At 46.0% G+C, this 21,101-nt stretch overlaps 1 protein-coding gene across 1 annotated transcript; it reads right to left on the bottom strand.

Annotated features, from left to right (window-relative positions):
• Nucleotides 1–10,826: 10,826 nt before the first annotated feature.
• Nucleotides 10,827–14,117, bottom strand: GZMB (granzyme B (granzyme 2, cytotoxic T-lymphocyte-associated serine esterase 1)). The gene is given in 5 exon segments (NM_001143710.1): nucleotides 10,827–11,051; nucleotides 11,937–12,194; nucleotides 12,398–12,533; nucleotides 13,000–13,147; nucleotides 13,995–14,117. Coding segments are annotated over 5 exon segments (747 nt in total). The 5' UTR covers nucleotides 14,056–14,117; the 3' UTR covers nucleotides 10,827–10,907.
• Nucleotides 14,118–21,101: the final 6,984 nt, after the last annotated feature.

Below are 21,101 nucleotides of genomic sequence, written 5' to 3'. Positions count from 1 at the left end.
GTCTGCTGGGCACGTTGGTTCCTTCCATGAGGGCCCCTCAAGTGGTCTCAGCCTGTGGGGTTGTTTGGCTCCCTTGCAACACGGGGGTCAGCTTCCCCAGAAGGAGCCTCTCCTAAAAATCGAGCCGTGCACAGGTGGCGTTCTTTGAATTACCTAGACTTGAGTGTCACGTGGCATCTATTCTGCTAGAGTCCACTGTTTGGGGCAATCAAGAACTCCTACCGGATTAAAAAGGAAAGGCCAACTATCATTTAAAATAAGTAAATCTTAAAGAAAAAATAAACAGGAGAGGCCGTAGACCCCACCGCACTGGGGGAATGTGGCGGTCACGTCCGAAGTGCCGGTGGGATGGGAGATACTAGCGGCAGCCACAGCAAACACACTCTGCCACCCGGGTCTGTGGTGCCTGTGGAGCTGTCTGAGCCTAGGTTGAGGCTTTGTTGGGGTCTGCTCCGTGCAGCCTATGTGTACTGAGAATGGATGGTTGTTGTCTGTCCCCAGTGTTACTCTAGTTGATGAATTACCGATACCACGTGAGGTGGGAACAGATGCCAGGGAGCCAAGCAGAATTCCCTCACTGCTGTCTGGGAATTGCATTCGAATACCCTTGTATCATTTGCTAAACAAATCATCTGGATCACGTCCTCATAATGAAAAAGGAGGAGGGAGTCGTGGAATTAAAACTACCATTTGTTCTAAACATCTGGATCCCAAGTCTTTTATTTTTTTAATTTTTAAATTTTTTATTATAGTTGATTTACAACCTTCTGTCAATTTCTGCTGTACAGCAAAGTGACTGGTTTTATATATATATATATATCTCCAGGTTTCTCACTGAGGATTGGTTTGGATTGAATATATATATATATATATATATTCTCTTTCTGACTTTATCTTCCATCAGGTTCCATCATAAGTGATTGGATATAGTTCCCTGTGCTCTTAAGCAGCATCTCAATGCTTATCTACTCCAAATGCAATAGTTTGCATCTAACCCCAGCTCCCACCAAGTCTTTTCAAAAGCAACCACATCTTAATTAAAAGAAAAAGGACACTGTCAGTAGTGATTCTGACAGGGGAGCCACCGCAAACCAGAGCAGAGTGTCCAGGCCAAGCCTGTGAGGGGTGAGGAAGGCACTCAGGCCAGGCCTCTCTCGTATGTGGATCCACTCTTCACCCCACAAGGGTTTGGACACCCTGCCCTGGGCAGCCTGCTGAGGCATCAGAATACTTGTGAGGCAGGGAGTAGATGCCCAAGAGGGGTGAGGAAGTATTCACACCCCTGGTAGGTGGTGTCCAAGTTCGAGGGAGACCTAAGGGCCTCCACAGAGGGGCAGCTTGATGCAGTTTGTCAGAGGAGGCCACATAGGATGAGGGGGCATTAGTAGGAAGGGGCTGCCTGATGAGAATCACCAAAGCCTGGGTGGGGGGAGCAGGGAACACACTTGGGAAAGATGGGTGAGAGATCTGTATGTGACCCTCTGAGGGGACTAGTCAAATAGGTAAACATGTTTAGGCCAATGGGCCAGGTTTCTCAGTGAGGACTGGATAGTATTGATGACATCAATGCTAATTTCCTGAATTTGACGGTTGGATTTCACTAGGGACATTATGATATTCAATCCAGCCCCTATCAGTAGTTGCCTTAAATATAAGTAATACCCTGAAGGGCAGAGATAGTCTGGATAAAAAATGCAAGGGTCAATTCTGTGCTGTTTACAGGAGAAACATTTTGACTAGGAAGACCTGGATAGAAGGAAAGTAAAACTATAGGGGGTAAAAAGATAGATCCTGCACATCAATCAAAGTAAACAGCCTTGGAGTTCCCGTCGTGGCACAGCGGAAACGAATCCTACTAGGAACCATGAGGTTGCGGGTTTGATCCCTGTTCTCGCTCAGTGGGTTAAGAATCTGGCGTTGCCGTGAGCTGTGGTGCGGGTTGCAGACGTGGCTCGGATCCTGCATTGCTGTGGCTGTGGTGTAGGCTGGCAGCTGTAGCTCCGATTGGACCCCTAGCCTGGGAACCTCTGTATGCTGCGGGTGTGGCCCTAAAAAGCAAAAAAAAAAAAAAAAAAAAAAAAAAATAAACAGCCTTGCCCAAGGCCTATACCGTTTAATATTTGGTTTTGGCCATCCGTGAGATGAGATAGAGTACAACAATTATTTCCTTTCCCGCATATCTTATTTCCATTTATCTTACTAAAAGTGAAGTGGAGAATCTTTCCATTATTTTATGTATATATTTGTATAAATTTATATTAATACTGTTACTGGTCAGGTCTTTTGCCCAGTCTTCTATCAGGTTTTTGGTCTGTTTCTTCTGGACTTAGGGATCTTAATATATTAGATTAGTTCTTTAATCGTGACATGTGCTGCAATAATTTTTCCAAGAGCGTGGAATTACTTCTATGCATGGATTTACTTCTGGGTTCTCTTCTCTGTTCCACTGATTTAAGTGTCTGTTCTGGTGCCAGTGTCATACTGTGGATTATTTTACTGTGACTGCAGTGTGGTCTGAAGTCACAAAGTGTGATATCTTCAGCTTTGTTCTCTTTTCTCAGGATGACTTTGTCTATTCAGGATCTTTGGTTGTTCCATATGAATATTAGGAGTATTTTTTCTAGTTCTGTGAAAAATGTCCTGGGTATTTCGATAGGGATTGCATTAAATCCATGGATTGTTTTGGGTAGTGTGGCAATTTTAACAGTATTAATTCTTTCAGTCTTTCTTGAGCGGAAAGCAGGCAGGTCTGTGTGCACACTCTTCAAGAGTCAAGTCTAAGATTCTTAGACACCTCGAGTAAGCCCCATGGTTTTCAAACCAGCTGAAACATCTCATCTTAAAATGTCTCATCAGGGCTGGGCTACCTAAGACGGGGCTCAAATCCCTCTCTTCACAAGGAGGATCCCTGAGTCTGTGATATCCCCCTCCTTTTTGGGGTCATTGCTGGGTGTGGGGTGTGGGTCTTGCCTGGATATTTCTACCAGATTCCTTGTGGCTCTTTCTTTGTAGCCTTGGTTGTAGCAGAACCATTCTGTTAGTGTTCAGGTCACTCTCAGCAAGTGTTGCTGTATATGTAATTGCAGTTTTTTTTTTAATATATATATTTTTTATTTTCCCACTGTACAGCAAGGGGGTCAGGTTATCCTTACATGTATACATTACAATTACATTTTTCCCCCACCCTTTCTCCTGTTGCAACATGAGTATCTAGACAAAGTTCTCAATGCTATTCAGCAGGATCTCCTTGTAAATCTATTCTAAGTTGTGTCTGATAAGCCCAAGCTCCCGATCCCTCCCACTCCCTCCCCCTCCCATCAGGCAGCCACAGGTCTCTTCTCCAAGTCCATGATTTTCTTTTCTGAGGAGATGTTCATTTGTGCTGGATATTAGATTCCAGTTCTAAGTGATATCATATGGTATTTGTCTTTGTCTTTCTGGCTCATTTCACTCAGGATGAGATTCTCTAGTTCCATCCATGTTGCTGCAAATGGCATTATGTCATTCTTTTTTTATGGCTGAGTAGTATTCCATTGTGTATATATACCACATCTTCCAAATCCAATCATCTGTCGATGGACATTTGGGTTGTTTCCACGTCCTGGCTATTGTGAATAATGCTGCAATGAACATGCGGGTGCATGTGTCTCTTTTAAGTAGAGCTTTGTCCGGATAGATGCCCAAGAGTGGGATTGCAGGGTCATATGGAAGTTCTATGTATAGATTTCTAAGGTATCTCCAAACTGTTCTCCCTAGTGGCTGTACCAGTTTACATTCCCACCAACAGTGCAGGAGGGTTCCCTTTTCTCCACAGCCCCTCCAGCACTTGTTATGTAATTGTAGTTTTTAATGTGTTCTTGGTGGAGGGTGAGCTCAGGGTCTTCCTACTCCACCGTCTTGATCCTACATTTTACACTTTTATTTCTCCTTCCCTCCCCTGCTTACAAATGCAGGGTCAGTTCCCTTTGGCCTGAAGAACTTGTTTTATTATTTCTTTTTTTTTGACATTTTATTTATTTGTTTTTACAGGATAAAATACATATATTTAAACCCAATTACATTCACACAGATTGTTATATCATGGATCTTAAGAAAGAGATTAAGTGACTCCCTTTGGAGAAGTGGAATGGAAAATATGCTGAGACAAATAGGAAATGTATTCTGTACTTTATCCCATTTTGCATGGCTTTCATCTTTACTATTTAGTATTTTCTATTACATTTCAATTTTTCTTTAAAAATTAGCATTATATTAAAAGTGTGTATATTATGCAACTAAAATTTTTAAGGAAGAAAGCTTTATGTACCATTAAATATTTTATATCACATAATAAAAAGACTAACAACTGGTAAGAATAACAAAAATAATACACCCTCTGAAAATAAGTAAAATATAAAATGCATAAATTGGTTAGAAAACAGTGTAACTATATAACTATGTCCTTACAGTTTGTTACATCATATTGAGTCTTCAATATAGGCATTACGCCATTCGAGGTGATGCGATAAACAAGACGTTATAGACCTTACATTGTACCATGGAGAGAAATGGTTATTAATAATACAATTGTAGAACTGTATTATTTAATTGTACAGTGGCATTATTTAATTATAATTATCATAAATTCTTTGGAGAGGAAATCAGAATCAGATCAAAGAAGACTTCAGCCTTCCAAGAAGGATGTCAAATGACCCCCTTCATGGTGGATTATGCACTTATTTACTATGAGATATATTTCTTCTCCAGAGATTCCTTGTTTGTGTATCAATTGTAGATTTTTGGTTTGCAGTTATTCTGAAGTTTTGATATAAGAGTCTATATGTATGTGAGATTGTTTTAAGTTGTTGTTCTCTTAATTGCAAGTTCATCTCCAGTGTCCTGCATTTGTACCCACCTCTTCTCATGATTCCTGATTTTGATGGTGTAATTGTGCATGGATGATTTCGTATCTTTATTGTATATATACCTTTCCTGGTGAGCCTTGTCATTTGCGGAATTTTTGTTTCCTGTTTCTGTCTTTTCCGCCTAGAGAAGTTCCTTTAGTATTTGTTGTAAGGCTTGTTTGGTGTTGCCGAATTCTCTCAACTTTTGCTTATGTGTGAAGGTTTTGATTTCTCCTTCAAATCTGAAGGAGAGCCTTGCTGGGTAGAGTATTGCCTTTCATCCCGTTAAGTATATCATGCCACTCCCTTCTGGCCTGCAGAGTTTCTGCTGACAAATCTGCCGATCACCTTATTGGGGTTCCCTTGCATGATACTTGTTTCTTTTCCCTAGCTGCTTTCAAGATTTCCTCTTTGTCTTTAATTTTGGTCAGTTTGATTAATATGTGCCTCGGTGTATTCCTCCTTGGGTTTATTTTATATGGTACTCATTGTGCTTCCTGGATTTGAGTGGGTGGTTAGAATCTCCTCGTCACTTAGCTTATTTTCTGGGGTTTTTCCTCTCTGTCTCATCTGAGTTATAGTTCTCTGTCTTTTCAATTTTTATAGGTTTTTGGTGTGGTGACCTTTTTACAGATACTAGAGTTGTAGCCTCTCTTACTTCTGGTGTCTGCCCCCCTTGTGGCTGAAGTCTGTATGGGGGCTTGCTGTAGGCTTCCTGATGGGAGGGGCTGATGCCTGCCAACTGGTAGGTGGAGCCGATTCTAATCCCTCTGGTGGGTGGGGCTTATTTAGTCTCTGGATGGGATTAGAGGCAGCTGTGTGCCTGAGGGGTCTTTAGGTAGCCTGTTTACTGAGGGGCGGGGCTGTGATCCCACCTGGATTGTTGTTTGCCCTGGAGCTTCTCAGCAGCTGACTGATGGGTGGGGCCAGATTTTCCCAAAATGGCCACCTCCAGAGAAAGGCAGCTGCTGAATATTCCCAAGAGCTTTGCTTTCAATGTCCCTCCCTCACAACAAGCCACCTTCACCCCTGTTTTCCCAGGATGTCCTCCAAGAACTGCAGTCAGGTTTGACCCAGATTCCTATGGAAGCCCTCGCTCTGCCCTGGGACCCAGTGTGTGTGAAAGTCCATGTGCGCCTTTCAAGAATGGGGTCTCCGTGTCCCCCAGTCCCGTGGAGCTCCTTTGCACAAGCCCCACTGGCCTTCAACGCCAGATGCTCCAGGGGCTCTTTCTTCCAGTGCCAGATCCCCGCACGTGAGGGTTTGATGTGGGGCTCAGAACTCTCACTCCTGTAGGTGAGTCTCTGTGAACCAGTTAGTTTTCAGTCTGTGGAGCTTCCCACCTGGGAGGTATGGGGTTGTTTATATCACGAAATCGCCCCTCCTACCTCTTGATGTGTCCTCCTCTTTTTCTTCTGGAGTAGGGTATATTTCTAAGGTTTCTGGTCCACTTGGGTGGAGATTGCTCAGCCTTTAGTTGTGAATTTTGCTGTTTCTAGGAGAGAAGTTGAGCTCCAGTCCTTCCATTCTGCCATCTTCTGTTTTATTATTTCTTATAGTGCAGGTCTGATGGCAATAAGTTCTCCTGCCTTTGTTTTTCTGAACATGTCCATTTTGTTTTCATTGTTGGACAATATTTTCACCGGACAAGGAATTCCAGGTTGAATTCTGGAAATAGGTTGCCTATTTTTTTCCTCTCAATCACTAAAAAATGTCATTTCCCAGCCTTCGGACTTCCATTGTTCCTGATGAGAAGCTCATTGTGATTGTCATCCATCCTGGAGTAAGGTGTCTTCTTTTCCCCTCTGCCTGTGTTCTCCTTTTCTCTCTTTGTCTTTGATCTTCACTCATGTGATTCTTCCGTGCTTTGATGTGATTTTGTTTGTCTCACCCAAGTAAGGCAAGTTCACTGAGCCTCCTGACTCTGAATGAGAAATGTAGTCAAGCAATACGCCTATGAAACAAAAAACACACCTGGTGCTGAACTTTTTTCATGGTGAAATGTGTTTGTTGGTCCCAAGCAGGACTGTGTGGGATAACAAGACAGGAACTCCCTGAGAGCTTTGCAAGTCTACAGAGGGAGGCGTCTGCAGAAGTAGGTAGAGGGTAGAGAAGGCAGAGCCATCCTAATACATGGTCCCAAAACAAATTAGTAGTCTTGAACCCCTTTAGGTCCATTACCACCCAAAGCTGGCTTGGCCCTCCCCAGCCACGCTGGGACCTAACTGTTCGAGTGGTTCTGGGGGGAAGGAGAGGCTTTTGATGAGTAGAGGCATTTCCTTGGAGGTCATTACAGAGAAATTTTATTTTAGCTCATTTGTTATTTCCATTACAGAGATTTTTTTTTTGTTTTGGCCGTACCCTCTGCGTATGGAGTTTCCCAAGCCCAGGGTCCAATTGGAGCTGTAGCTGCTGGTCTATGTCACAGCCACAGCAATGCCAGATCTGAGCTGTGTCTTTGACCTACACCACAGCTCTCGGCAACGCCGGATCCGTAACCCACTGAGCAAGGCCAGGGATCAAACCCGCAACCTCATGGTTCCTAGTCAGATTTGTTTCTGCTGCGCCACGACGGAAACTCCTCCATTACAGAGATCTTGAAGCCAGGGGAAGATTCTTTCCTTGAAGGTGGGGACAGAGGATACTTCCACAGACAACAAGACGTGAAGGAATGGCCATGTTTAAGGTGCTGGCCACCTCCATCCTCATATGCCAGACAGGCCAGCTCACCAGGAAGGTGCCGTGAATACTTGCCAGGGAATGACTGCTGGGGGAGCCAGAGGCTTGCTTTCCAGGGAGGTAGGTGTCTGAGCCGAGGCTGCCGTCTTGTCCAGGGATGCCAGGAAGTCATCCCACGGTGGGGTCAGAAAACATGGAAGACTTCTGCTGGCCTGGCTCAGTCCAGGCTCTGTCCTAACCTCGTGGTGCCTCCGGTGAGTCACTCCCCCTCTGAGACCTCGTCTCCTGCATCTGTCAAAGGAGGATGAGGGTTTGCAGCAAAGACTCCCAAACTTGTTTTAAACCTCAGGACTGTTTTCTCAAAGTCAGTGTTATACTTGCTCTGAATGTGTGTATGGCTGGGTGACTTTTTTCTGCCACGCCCACTGTATGTGGAACTTGCACCAGGGATCTGAGCGACAGCTGCTGAATTCCCAGCCTTTATGCCATCAAGAGCTCTGGTGGGTGACTTTTTTTCCCTCCGATTTTGGCCGTGTTCACAGCATATGGAAGTTCCGAGACCAGGGATCCAATCCGAGCCACAGTTGCAACCTACACAACAGCAGAAGCAACACAGGATCAGTAAACTGCTGCCCTGGACCAGGGATCAAGCCGGCGCTGTAGCACTTGGATCCTTAACCTGATGTGCCACAGTGGGAACTCCCAATGAGCAACTTTTTAAAGTGCCATTTTTGTTCTGGTTTCTGCATTTTGCTTTTTGTCTTTTTCCATGAAGGAGTCAGGTCCTTGGAATTCCTTGGTAGCTCAGTGGGTTAAGGATTGATGCTATCACTGCTGTGGCTCCGGTTACTGCTGGGGCATGTGTTCTGTCTCTGGTCTGGGAACTTCTGCATGTCACAGGCATGCCCTCCCCCCCCCCAAAAAAAAAACGAGGAACCAGGTCCTCAGCATGTTTTAGACACAGGGTGTTTTTAGCTCTACATGGAAAGCTCTTTGACGTCATTGCTCTTCTCTTGCAAGAATGCTGAGAATCACTAGGAGGTTGTGCTGCTGCATGCTTTGTGCACAAGATGTGAAAAGGTGTGCCTTAGGGGGGTTACATGATCCCAGGGTATTGACCCCATGCCACATTAAAAACATAGCAGCCTGTGTATGGGCCCAGTATAGCACCAGTGCAGAGCTGGAACTCAAGCTCAGCTCCCAGGCAATGCCCCACAGTAGTTCAAGACCTTGGAGAGATGGCTGCTGACAGTGTCTAGAGAGGCGAGTCCAGCCCAGGGAGATCCTTGCTGAACTAAAATCCCATACTCTTCACTGGCCTCCCAGCCAAGAACTTCCTAAGGCTGAAAAGTCGAGGTCGTCTTGGACTGTTTGGATGCAGTGACCCTAGTGGCCTAAAGAGCAGAGAGGTTTCTCCATCTTTCCAGACACATTGGCCTCCCCGATTCAAGACTGATTCTGAACAGGGACCTGCACTAATGACAGGGATCATGTTTCTGGAGCATCCTCCCAGATGGGTGTTGAGAGACAGATTCTCATGGCCTTCCAGCAAACATGTCGTATGGGTTTTCCTACCATTTGAATCTATGCAATGACATTTACACCTGCTACTTTTGTGATTTTTCTTTTTCTTTTTCAACATTTCCTGGGGTATGGTTGATTTACAATGTCTTATTCGTTTTGGGTTTACAGCATGGAGAATCAGCTATAGATACACATATATCCGTTGTTTTTCCCCATGTAGGTTATTACAGGACATTGAGTCGACCTCCCTGTGCTGGGCAGCAGGTCCGTGTTAGTTATCTATTGTATATACAGTAGTGTGGACGTGTTAATTCTATCCTCCAATGGACACACACACACACACCTGCTAGTTTTGGAGTAAATGAAACAAGGCTGCCCTCCCTGCCTTCCCCCTCCCTCCAGGGGACAAGGATGTGAGCAGAGCGGTATCTTCATGTCTAGAAACCGAACGACTGCTATTCTGAAGCCACGTGTAATAACACCTCCACAGAGGGTAACCAGCAGTAAATATGCACACCAATGCTTTATCCCTATGACTTCCCACAGACATCTGGCCACACAGGTGGACTCAGGTGCAGCAGGGAAGGGAGCAAGACCATTTGGATAAAAGTCGACACTGTCCGTTTCACCTGGATTCAGACGATGCCACCTGCCTTGTGCCCACTGTCCAACCTCAATGCGACCCTTGGTAGGTGCTCCATGGGCTCTTGTGTAGACTGATGCAAAGGCTGTGCTCTTCAGTCCTCCTGGAGAGAGGAGCCCTTTTTAATGCAAAAGGCCCCGGGTGGCCAGCCAGGAGGCTTAGCCTAGAGGCCAGCAGTGACGGAAGGGACAAGCTGAAAGGGCCTCAGGCGACTGAGTGACCAGGTGGTCAATGGAGCCTGAGCACATGGGGGACCCTGGGCCAGATGGGAGGGGTTGAGCTGCCCCTGCCCAGGTGAGAGATGGGACCAAGGGATCCAGAGAGACAGCCATCCATGGGCCCCCCCTGGTGCCAGCACAGGCCTGGTTCCTCGGATTCCCCTGCTGCCAGGACAAGAGCGGGGCTGGCATCTCGGTGGGGAGTCCCTGTGGGAACCACATGGGGCGGGGGGAGTCCTGGGTGGGGGGATCTGAGGCGGTGGTCAGCTCAGAGTCCTGTGGTCTGGAGGGGGCTGGGGTTGGTGGCCTCTGAGCCGCGCAGCAGTGCACAGAGATGGAGGAGGAAGGGCAGCCAGGACCCTGGAGGCAGAGCTGAGCTCTGAGTGTGGAGGAGGGCAGGGAAGGACCCTCAGCCTAGGTGAGATATGGGGCTTCTCATCTCAGGAGACCCCCCTGTCCTGTGCCAGCTTCCCAGCTGTGCAAGAGAAAAAGTCGGCTCAGGAAGGCCCTGCCCTGCCCAGCTGCCAGGGGGTGGGACTCTGTCCTGAGCTGCCACCCAGCCTGTGCCTGCTTGGTGTCCAGGTCCCATGTGTGATCCCATCACCGTCATATAACACGGGGCAAGGAGGGGAGAAGCTCCCCTGAGCCCAGGACCAGAGAGGCACCTGTTTTCTCCCGATGGTGCTCCGCTTCAGGCGTGGGTAACAGGGACGTGGGGAATGGCTCTGCAGGAGGTTTAGGGGACGAGATGGAGGGAGGGGGAAGAGGAGGAAGCAGAAAACAGCAGAAAGGTGTCGTTGGCTGTCCAGGCACAGAGAGGGTGCCTGCCAGTGAGGGTCAATGAATAACAAGAAAGCAACGCTTCGTGCTCAGCTAAGAGACATTTATTCAGCAGCCGGCACCCCAAGCCCCCGAGTGTGACTCTGGATCAGCTCCAGGCAGGACAGCTGGTCCCTGAAGTTAGAGGCTTTTCATGATTTTCTTTATCCAGGGCAGGAAACTTGAGACTTTGGTGCAGGCTCGTGGAGGTGTTCCATCCTTTTTTCCATAGGAGACAATGCCCTGGGCCACATTGTTACACACGAGGGGCCCTCCAGAGTCCCCCTGAGGACAGAGAAGGGGAAGGACTGAGCCAGCTTTTTTTTTTTTTTCTTTTTAGGGCTGCACCCTCTGCATATGGAGGTTCCCAGGCTAGGGTCCAATTGGAGATGTAGCTGCCAGCCTATACCACATCCACAGACGCCAGATCCGAGCCACCTCTGTGACCTACACCACAGCTCAGGGCAACGCTGGATCCTTAACCCACTGATTGAGGCCATGGATTGAACCTGCGTCTTCGTGGATTCTAGTCTGGTTTGTTAGCCACCATGGGAACTCCCAAACCATCTCTCCTCTTAATCCTGCCATGTCCCGCCCCCCATCAACCGCGCCTCCACCATGCTAAGCTGCAATGGAGGAGGCCACTCTGCATGGGGATCTGAGGACAGGGCAGGCCCCTGTGGGCCCCGTGGCTCCCAAGCCCTGACCCAGACATTGTTAAGGCTTCACTTCACCTCAGTGGCAACTCCCCTTCCTCCCCCATCAGCCTACGAAGGGGCTGTGAAGCTGTTGGCGCTAGGCTACTGCTCAGGAAGACAGAAGTAGGTGTGTGGGGCTGACACTCAGCCTGGAGGACGAGCCCATGAACCAAGGAAGGTCCAGTTCTGCAGAGCCACCTGGTTTTAACTACCACACACTCAGGAAGCACAGCTTTCTAACCGCGTGGCCTCAGTGTGTTGCGAATTCCCCCTTGTGGAGGAGCATCATGTTTGGGTTCACTCTAGGTCACTGGAGGCTTGCAGAGCCCTGTGCCCTCCCCCTTCACTTCCTGGAGAGAAAGATCCCAGTCTAGAGGGTGAGCCCCTCCCCCACTGGCTGGGTCCCCAGGTCCCAGATCTTCCACAAACACCCCTCTGCCCAGAGCCAGGCAAAGTGGATGGGCATTCTCACCTTAAAGGTAGCTTGCTTTTTCTTTGGGTCTCCTACACACAGCTGGGTGTTACCGTTGTAATAATTAGGCAAGTAGGAGTCACACTCTTGATCCTTCTGCAAGGTCAGCTTTACTTCCTGCAGTGTGTCTGTGTAAATGCCCCTCTCCACTTGCCCCCAGCCGGCCACACTGCACACCTGTCCTGGCTTCACCCTGGCCTTGGCCCCGGGCAGGCCGAGGGTCTTCACAGCCTTAGTCAGCTTGGCCTTTCTCTCCAGCTGGTGGGAAAAGGCAAGAGAGTCCGCCTCAGCCAGTGGCCTCAGGCCCGGACGTGGCACCGAGGCTGCACTGATCTCCCTCTGCCCCGAGCCACTGGGACTGGTCAGGTGGCCAGGACAGGAGGGAGGAAAGGGACAGGTGCCAGTGGGAGGGGAAACCACCTGTCCCCAGGAGAGCAAGAGAGGCAGGGAGGTTTCCTTGCCTGCAGTAACATGATGTCATTGGAGATGCGCTTCTCGTTATAGTCTGGGTGACGGATGGCCTTTCTCACTGGGATCACCTGCTGAGTCTCCTCCTGTTTCTTGATGTTGTGGGCCCCCAGGGTGACGTTGATTGAGCTGCAGAGAGAGCAGATCGGGGGATGTGGAGAGCATGGAGTCACAGGAGATTCAGCCTAGGAGCCGTGAAGGGCAGATGACACAGGGCAAGGCTGCAGCTGAGGGGAAACTGAGGCCACAGGAGGGCCGGGGGGCTGAGCTGTCTGTGCCCTTGGCTTCTTGACAGCCAAGGTCTAATTCTGGAGCCACTGGGAAAGGCACGGTGGTTCTCAAGGGACCGTTAGGCCCAGGGACACAGGTGAAAGGGCACAGTTTGCATTCTGATACCCAGGCTTGCCCTACTTCTAATCTTAGCTCAGCAGGGTCCCGGGCACTGACCTGCCCCCCTCCGCACCGCCCGCTTTCTCACCCTCTCAGGAGCCCTCCTGGCTCATGTGTTCCCAGGAGCCTGGGTTGCTCCTGGAAAAGAAGGCAGAGCTCCTGTGAGGGGTTTTCAGAAGGGTGGGTGCTACTTGCTGCTTCTCACCTTCCCCAGCAGTGAGCGGCTGTTAGCACAAAGTCTTCTCGGATCAGGAACCCACCGCACCGACTTCGATTATCCTGGTCCTGGATCTGAAGATACGCCATGTAGGGGCGGGAGTGGGGCTTGGCCTCATGGCCCCCGATGATCTCCCCTGAAGAAAAGGGCTGTTCAGCTTGTGTGCACCCACCAAGTGTCCCAGGCAGCCATGGGCTTGATGCTCAGAACAGTGGGCCACTGGGGGTCCAGCCCAGCCTGGAGTTGGGAGGGGTGGGGAGAGCGTCAACTTCCTCTTCTCCTGACTGCGCTTTGTTTCAAGTGAGGTCCTAGGGGCCCCATCATCCCGTGAGCTCTGGGACAGCCCTGCTTTCCGGGGCACAGGACTTCAGTGTAGGAATCTAGCCACGCCAGAGCCTTCCCCAGGGCTGACGCCTAGTAAGTGCCCAGTAAGTGCTTGTTGACTGCATGAAGGACTGAGCCCCCAGTGGGCCTCTGGATGAGGGTTGCTGGTAGGGCCAGTGCTGGTGGGATTCTGGAAAGCAGAGAAGTTCAGGTCTGCCAAACGGTGGCTTCCTCCTTGAAAGGGGCAACCCCCAGTGGCTGAGGAAGGCAAGCAGAGTTGGAGAACAGGACTGCAGGGCCTTGGCATTGACCAAAGGCAATGGCGCCAAGTCCAGGATCGGCTGAGCAGGTGCTGAGGGGAGCATCTCTCTCATACTAGGCTCCCCCTGCCCTCTGCTGGAAAATTTTAGGATTTTCTGTTTTCCAGGTAGGGCCCAAGGAGGAGATGGTAGCCATGGGCTCCTCTTGAGAAGAGCCTATGCTCTGCCACACCTTCTGGAAGTGTTTCCAGCATCATATCCAGGGGTATGAGGTAGGGCAGGAGCTGGTGTTCAGAACAGTCCCGGGGGTGGATGGCTCAGGGATGTGCCGAAGGGGCAGGAGATCTGTGCCGACCGGGGGCTGGGGCTGGGCCTCTGAGGGTGGGGATGGTCACTCACCTGCCTCTGCCCTGGGGGGCAGTAAAAAGGCCAGTGAGAGCAGGAGCAGGAGCGGCTGCATCTTCCCAGGAAGGCGGCCCAGGCTGGAGCTGCTGGCGCTCCCCACTTGCTCTCTTTTAGTTCCCGGGGAGGAAGGAGGCACAGGTGGGCTCAGGGACCTCGGGTTGCCCTCTGGTTTTGTGGTGCTTCATCCGAGAAGGCTTTCTATGAGTGTTGTCCCGCCCCCAGTCCATCTGCCTGATGACGTTGGCTGGGTGGTTGTGTGAGAATCAGGCAGTGACCACACGGGTACCCGCAGATGATGACTCAGGGCAGACCACTTGTTCAGCCCAGAAATGAAACCCAAGCCTACAAGGTGGGGACCATAGGAAGTGCTATCAACCAGTAAAGGTCCTGGAGCCCAGAAACCTGAGTCCTCATGGTGGAACCACCATTGCCTTATTTCCTGGCTGCCAAGTCCCTCAGGATAAACGCAGAGGTACGCCTAGGCTCTTCTCTATGTGTGATCAGACACACTGGAGTGGTGTCTCCTTCCCTTAGAGAGCTGAGCGTCTGATAGAGAAGAAGGAAACATCAGTGACCAGAATGCAGCGCAGGAGGGGCCAAGGTTGAGTGAGACGCAGGCCAATCACAGACCATGGCTGTCATATAAATCCATGCAGTCACCCATTCATCATCTTAGCTTCCTTTCCAGGGGATGTTTAACACCTTCTAAAAAACTACAAATGCTCAGAGTGATACAGTCCACTTCTCTCATCAATGTCTTTGACAAAAGTCCTGCATTTGACATTTATTGGCTTAAATTAACAAGTTGTTATGACCCTAGAAAATGAAGTCATGGATTGACTTAAGCCTAGGTCATTCCTACTGTGGGTGGGTTGAGATTGGTCTCACCTAAACCACATGACCTAAGACAGGGGAAGGACTGGTTTGCCAAAGGAAGTTAAGGGTACTAAATTACCCATATCATGTGAAGGGGGAAAGCATGCTGGGTGATCCAAAACCAATAATTGTCCTTCTGATATTCTCTATACACTGTCCAGAGAGCCACCCTTCAGGTATAGCAGCCCTGGCACATGGTAGGCTCACATTTGCCAAAGGAACTCTGCTGATGATCTCGTTTTAATGGAAGTGAAGGGCCATTGCTTCTAAATAGCCCAAGCCTAGTTCTGTTGAGGAACAATAAGAATCTGGGAGAGATTTAAGTTTCTTTACATTTTTTGTACTTTTCACTTTTTCTATGAGGATCTCTGTGTTTCTAAAGACATGATGATTCCAGTGTAAATATCCTCCTTATCAAACCAAAGGCATTTATCAAACCTCTACTTTTTTGACTTTAGCTTGCCCAGCAGTAGACATTTAAAAAATAAAACTAGCTTTTTGATTTAAGTGGTAATATACATTCATTAAAAAACTAAATATATAACTGTCATATGACCCAGCTGGTCATATATCCAGAGAAAACCATAATTTGCAAAGATATGTGCACCCCAGTGTTCCCTGAAGCACTATATTTACAATGGCCAAGACATGGAAGCATCTTAAATGTTCACTGACTGGAAAATTGATAAAGATGGGGTACATATATCCAATGAAATACTACTCAGTCGTAAAAGCATGAACTAATGCCATTTGCAGCAACATAGATGAACCTAGAAATTCTCACGCTAAGTGAAATAAGTCAGACAGAGAAAGGCAAACATCATATGAGATCACTAGTATGTGGAATTGAATAGAAATGGTACAATTGAACTTACACAATAGAAACAGACCAAACATGTTTACCAAAGGGGAAACAAGGGGAGAGGGAGGGATACAGGGTTGGGGACTGATACATATGGACTATTATATATGGAATAGACAGATAAAGGGAACCTATTGTATAGCACAGTAACATTTACTCACTCTTGTGTGGTAGCTTGTTTGGGAAGAAAACATGAAAAGGAATGGACATAGGTGTATGTATAACTGATTTACTTTGCTGTGTGCCTGAGATTAACACAACTTTGTGAGTCAACTGTATTCCAATAAATTTTTTTTAAAAAGAGAAAATTTGGAAGGTAGAAAGGAAGAATATCACGTGATTGCCTAGGTCCCACAGACAAACTGTTACCATAAACAGTGCATTTTCAGTATTTGGGATCATATCATATATGCAATAAAATTTTCTTTTATCCTCACTTAACCCTGCAACTGAAGCATTTTCCCCTGCTCTTAAATATCTATTAGTCACTGTCCCTAAAGTCTCTTTTCCCTCGTTATAAGAGTTTTAGCACATAATTAATTTCTAAAATAGTTGGGTATTTAAAGAAATAATTTAAGCAAAGAGAAAATAATTAAAATTACCTGATTTCTTATCACTTTTTTTTTTTAACATCTTGTAGCGCCCCTCCCGTGGCATATGGAGGTTCCCAGGCTAGGGGTCTAATCTGAGATGTCGCTGCCCATTAGACCCCTAGTAACACAGCAACGCGGGATCCGAGCCGCGTCTGCGACCTGCACCACAGCTCAGGGCAACACCGGATCCTTTAACCCACTGAGCAAGTCCAGGGATCGAACCCCGAAACCTCATGGTTCCTAGTCCGATTCGTTAACCACTGAGCCACGACAGGAACTCCCTCTCACCACTTCTTGATAATCATCTTTTAATGTCTTCAAGTGTCATCTAACATATTTCTCTCATGTAAATCTGCACTTTTTAACATTTAAAGGGGATGTGCTAAATATAAGGCTGGTACCCTTTATTAAAAATTGAGGTGGGAGTTCCTGCTGTGGTACAACAGGATTGGTGGTGTTTTGGGAGGCCTGGGACACAGGTTTGATCCCTGGCTGGGTACAGTGGTATTGAGTGGTACTGAACATCAGTGGTAAGGGACTGGTGTTGCTGAAGCCGAGGCTTATGTTGCCACTGTGCTCAGGTCTGATCCCTAGCCCAGGAACTCCATATGCCATGGAGCAGCCAAAAAAGAAAGGGGGAGGGGAGAAGAAAGAAAAATTGAGATGAAACTCTCATAACACACCATTAACTACTTTCGAGTATACAATTTAGTGGCATTTAGTGGATTGAAAAGTTGTGTAACCACTGCCTCTCTATAGTTTCAAAACTTTTTCACAGCCCCAGAAGAGCATCCTATCCACAGGTCGACAGCTTGGTTATGGTGTGTAAACCTTTTACTGAGCTGTTGGATTCAATTTGATAGTATCTGGTTGAGAATACATTTTCATAAGGAATATTGGTCCATAATTTTCTTTTCTTTTGGTATCTGGGTACTGCTGGCCTTACAAAATGTGTTTGAAAGTATTCCCTCCTTTTTAATTTTTGGGGATGCGTCTGGGTAAGATTCATTTTACCTCATCTTTACATGTTTTGTAGAACCCACCAGTGAAGGCATCTGGTCCCGGGATTTTTCTTTATTAGGAGATTTTTGATGATTGCTTCAATTTCTTTACTTGTTCTAAGTCTGGTTAGATTTCCAGTTTCTTCTCTAGTCAGTTTTGGTAATGTCTGTGTTTCCAGGCATTTGTCTATTTCATCTCATCTAATCTGTCGGTGTACAAATGTTAATTGTATTCTCTACTAATTATTTAAAAATCTCTGAGGTTTGTAGTAATGTCCCCCTCTTTCAGTTTCGATTTTTAGTAGTGTGAGTCTTCTCGCTCGCTCGCTCCCTTTTTTTTGTTGGTCTAGCTAAACATTTGTCAGTTTTGTTGATCTTTTCAAACCAACTTTGGGTGTTGTTTATTCTTTCTATTTGAATTGTTTTGATCTCTCTAATTTTCATTGTTTCCTTCCTTTGAGTGGCTTGGGTTGTTTGATCTATTTTTAGTTTCATGAGGCTTAAATTCTGTTGTTGACTAGAAGTGTTTCTTATTCACTGTGGTCATTTAAGGCTCTATGCTTTCCTCTGAGCATTGCTTTTACTGCATTTTATACATTTTGGTATGCTGTATTTTCATTTTCACTTGTCTCAAAATATTTTCTGATTTCTCCTGGGATTTCTTCTTAGACCCCCTGGTTACTTAAAACTGTGTTAAGTTCTGTGTATTTCCATGTTTGTGAAAGTTCCAGTTTTCCTTCTGCAGTTGATTTCTAGCTTCACTCCATTGTGGTCAAAGAAGATAACTTGTATTATTTCAACCTTTTAAAATGTATGGAGGAAATGTTTGTAAAATGTATCCTATTGGTGCTCAGTAAACAAATATTGAGAGAATTGAGGAGAGAAATAATTTCATTAAAAAAAAAACAAAACCAAAAAACAGTTGGAGGAGTTCCCATCGTGGCTTGGTGGAAACAAATCTGACCAGCATCCGAGAGGACACAGGTTAGCTCCCTGGTATTGCTCAGTGGGTGAAGGACCCAGTGTTGCTGTAAAGTATGGTGTAGGCTGGCAGCTGCAGTTCAGATTCGACCCCCTAGCCTGGGAACCTCCATATGCCTTGGGTGCGTCTCTAAAGAGACAAAAAAAAAAAAAAAAAAAAGTTGGAGATTTCAATACCTTGCTTTCCATGGTGGATAGAACAGAAGATCAATAAGGATATAGAGAACTTAAAACAACAAAATAAACCAATTAGACCAAAGAGACAAATACGAAACACTCTGACAACGGTAGGATACACAGGCCTCTCAAGTGCATTGGAAGAATTCTCTAGGATAGACCATAGGTTAGGCCCTAAAACACTTCTTAAAACATTCCTTTTTGTTTTCCTCTTAGGGCTGGACCCGGGGCATACGGAAATTCCCAGGATAGGGCTGAATTAGAGCCACAGCTTCTAGCCTATACCACAGCCATAGCAATGCCTGATCCAAGCCACATCTGCAATCTACACTGCAGTTTGTGGCAATGCTGGATCTTTAACCCACTGAGGGAGGCCAAGGATGGTACCCACATCCTCATAAATATTATATTGCATTCTTAATCCACTGAGCTATAAGGGGAACTCCAGATCATATTTTTAAATTCATTCTTTCACCTTTTGTCTTTTAATTGGTTAGTTTAATCCATTTACAATAAAATGATTACTGATAGTGAAGAACTTTTGCCTTCTTGCTATTTGCTTCTTATATGTTTCATGTATTTTTTTGTCTCAGTTCCTTCAGTCTTGCTTTCCTTTGTGTTTGGTTTCTTTTTTTTTCCCTAGGGTACTATTTTGAATCCCTCTTCATTTCCTTTTCTGTATATTTTTAAGTTACTTTCTTAATGGTTATTATGATGAACACCCTAAATTTATATCAATATAGTTTGACTATATACCAATTTAGCCTCAACAACATGTATTAACTCTGCTCTTATCCAGCTCTGCTCCCCATGTTGTTGTTGTCCAAATTATATCTTTATACATGTGTGTCCATCAACATAGGCTGTAATTATTGTTTTACACATTTTTCTTTTAAATCATACAAGAAACACAGAGAAGTTACAAGCCTAAAATACAATTCTACTAGCTTTTATATTTATTTATATAGTTTTTTTTTAAACCAGATATCTATTTTTCTACATTTGGGTTCAAGTTGCCAACTGGTGTTCTTATGTTTCAGGCTGTAGGAATCCTTTTAGTATTTCTTGTAGGGCAGGTCTACCAATGATTAATTCTCTTCACTTTTGCTTATGTGGGACAACTTTATCTTTCCTTTTTTGAAGGGCAGTTTTTCTTTATCTTTTTTTTTTTTTCTTTTAGGGCCACACCTGTAGCATATGGAAATTCCCAGGCTAGGGGTTGATTTGGAGCTGCAGCTGAAGGCCTATGCCACAGCCACAGCCACACTGGCTCTGAGCCACATCTGTGACCTACTGCAACCTATGCCTCAGCTTTCGGCAGTGTTGGATCCTTAACCCACTGAGTGAGGCCAAGGATCAAACCTGCATTCTCATGGACACTATGTCGGGTTCTTAACCCACTGAGCCCCAGTGGGAACTGCCTGAAGGACAGTTTTTCCAGATATAGAATTCTTGGGAGTTTCCTGGTGGCTGTGCAGGTTAAGGATCTGGCACTGTCACTGCGGAGGCCCTGGTTACTACTGTGGTGTGGGCAGGTTTGATCCCTGGCCCAGGAAATTTCGCATGCCATGGGTATAGCCAAAGAAAAAAGAAAAAAAGAAAACGGAACAAAGAAACAAAAACACACACACCAAAACAAACAAACAAAAAATCCTAGAAAGCCAACAAAACAAACAAACAAAAATAGTTCTTGGTTGACAGTTTTTATTTCCTTTAGCACTTTATACATACTATCCCACTGCCTTGGGCCTCTGTGGTTTCTGATGAGAGATTGAAAATCACTTGTCCATGGTAAGTCACCTCTCTCTTGCTGCTGTCTAGACTTTCTCTTTGTCTTTGGCTCTTGACAGTTGGTTATCTTTGAGAGTATCCAGCTTGGAGTTTGTTGAGCTTCTTCAACATGTATTTCTTGTGTATTGCCACACTTGGGATATTTTTGGATATTATTTCTTCAAGTATTTTCTCTGACCCCTATTCCTTCTCCTCCCGGGGCTCCCATAATACAGATGTTGGTACTTTTGATAGTGTCTTATTGGTCCTTTCAGGCTCTGTTCATTTTTCTTCATTCTTTGTTCCTTTCTGCTCTTCAGACTGGGTTATTTTATTTTCCCTGAAGGTTCACTGATACTTTCCTCTGCCTGGTCATAGCTACTGTTGAAATTCTCTATTGAATCTTTCATTTCAGGTATTGAAAATTTCAGTTCCAGAGTTATCGCTTCTATCTCTTTATGGGCAGTCTCTACATTTTCCTGTATTGTTGCTGACTTGCTTTATTTCCTTTCATGGTTTCCTTCAACTCTTTGAGTCTTTTTAAGATGGTCAATTTAAAATGTTTGTCTACTCTAGTAAATCAACTATACTCCAATATAAAATTAAGATTAAATTGAAAAATAAAATCAAAATCTTTGTCTAGCATAAACAATATCCAGTTTCCCTCAAAAACTGTTTTCTGTCCAATGTTTTTCCCCTTTGTGAATGGTCCATACAGTTTTATTTCTTTGCATTTGCATATTTTCATCGAAAACTGGATATTCTGAATGCAGTGCTGTGCTATGGGAGTTACAATGTCCTCATCCCCTAGGGATTGCTTGTATTGTTTGTGGAGTGGTGC

This window comes from Sus scrofa, chromosome 7, assembly GCF_054392235.1.
Source record: "Sus scrofa isolate SSC_HxYL_T2T_F1_AM1 chromosome 7, Sscrofa_HxYL_maternal_Yorkshire_Landrace_v2.0, whole genome shotgun sequence".
NCBI lineage: Eukaryota > Metazoa > Chordata > Mammalia > Artiodactyla > Suidae > Sus > Sus scrofa.
Note: the sequence above shows the minus strand (reverse complement) of the source record. Positions and strands in the feature narration are given on the sequence as shown.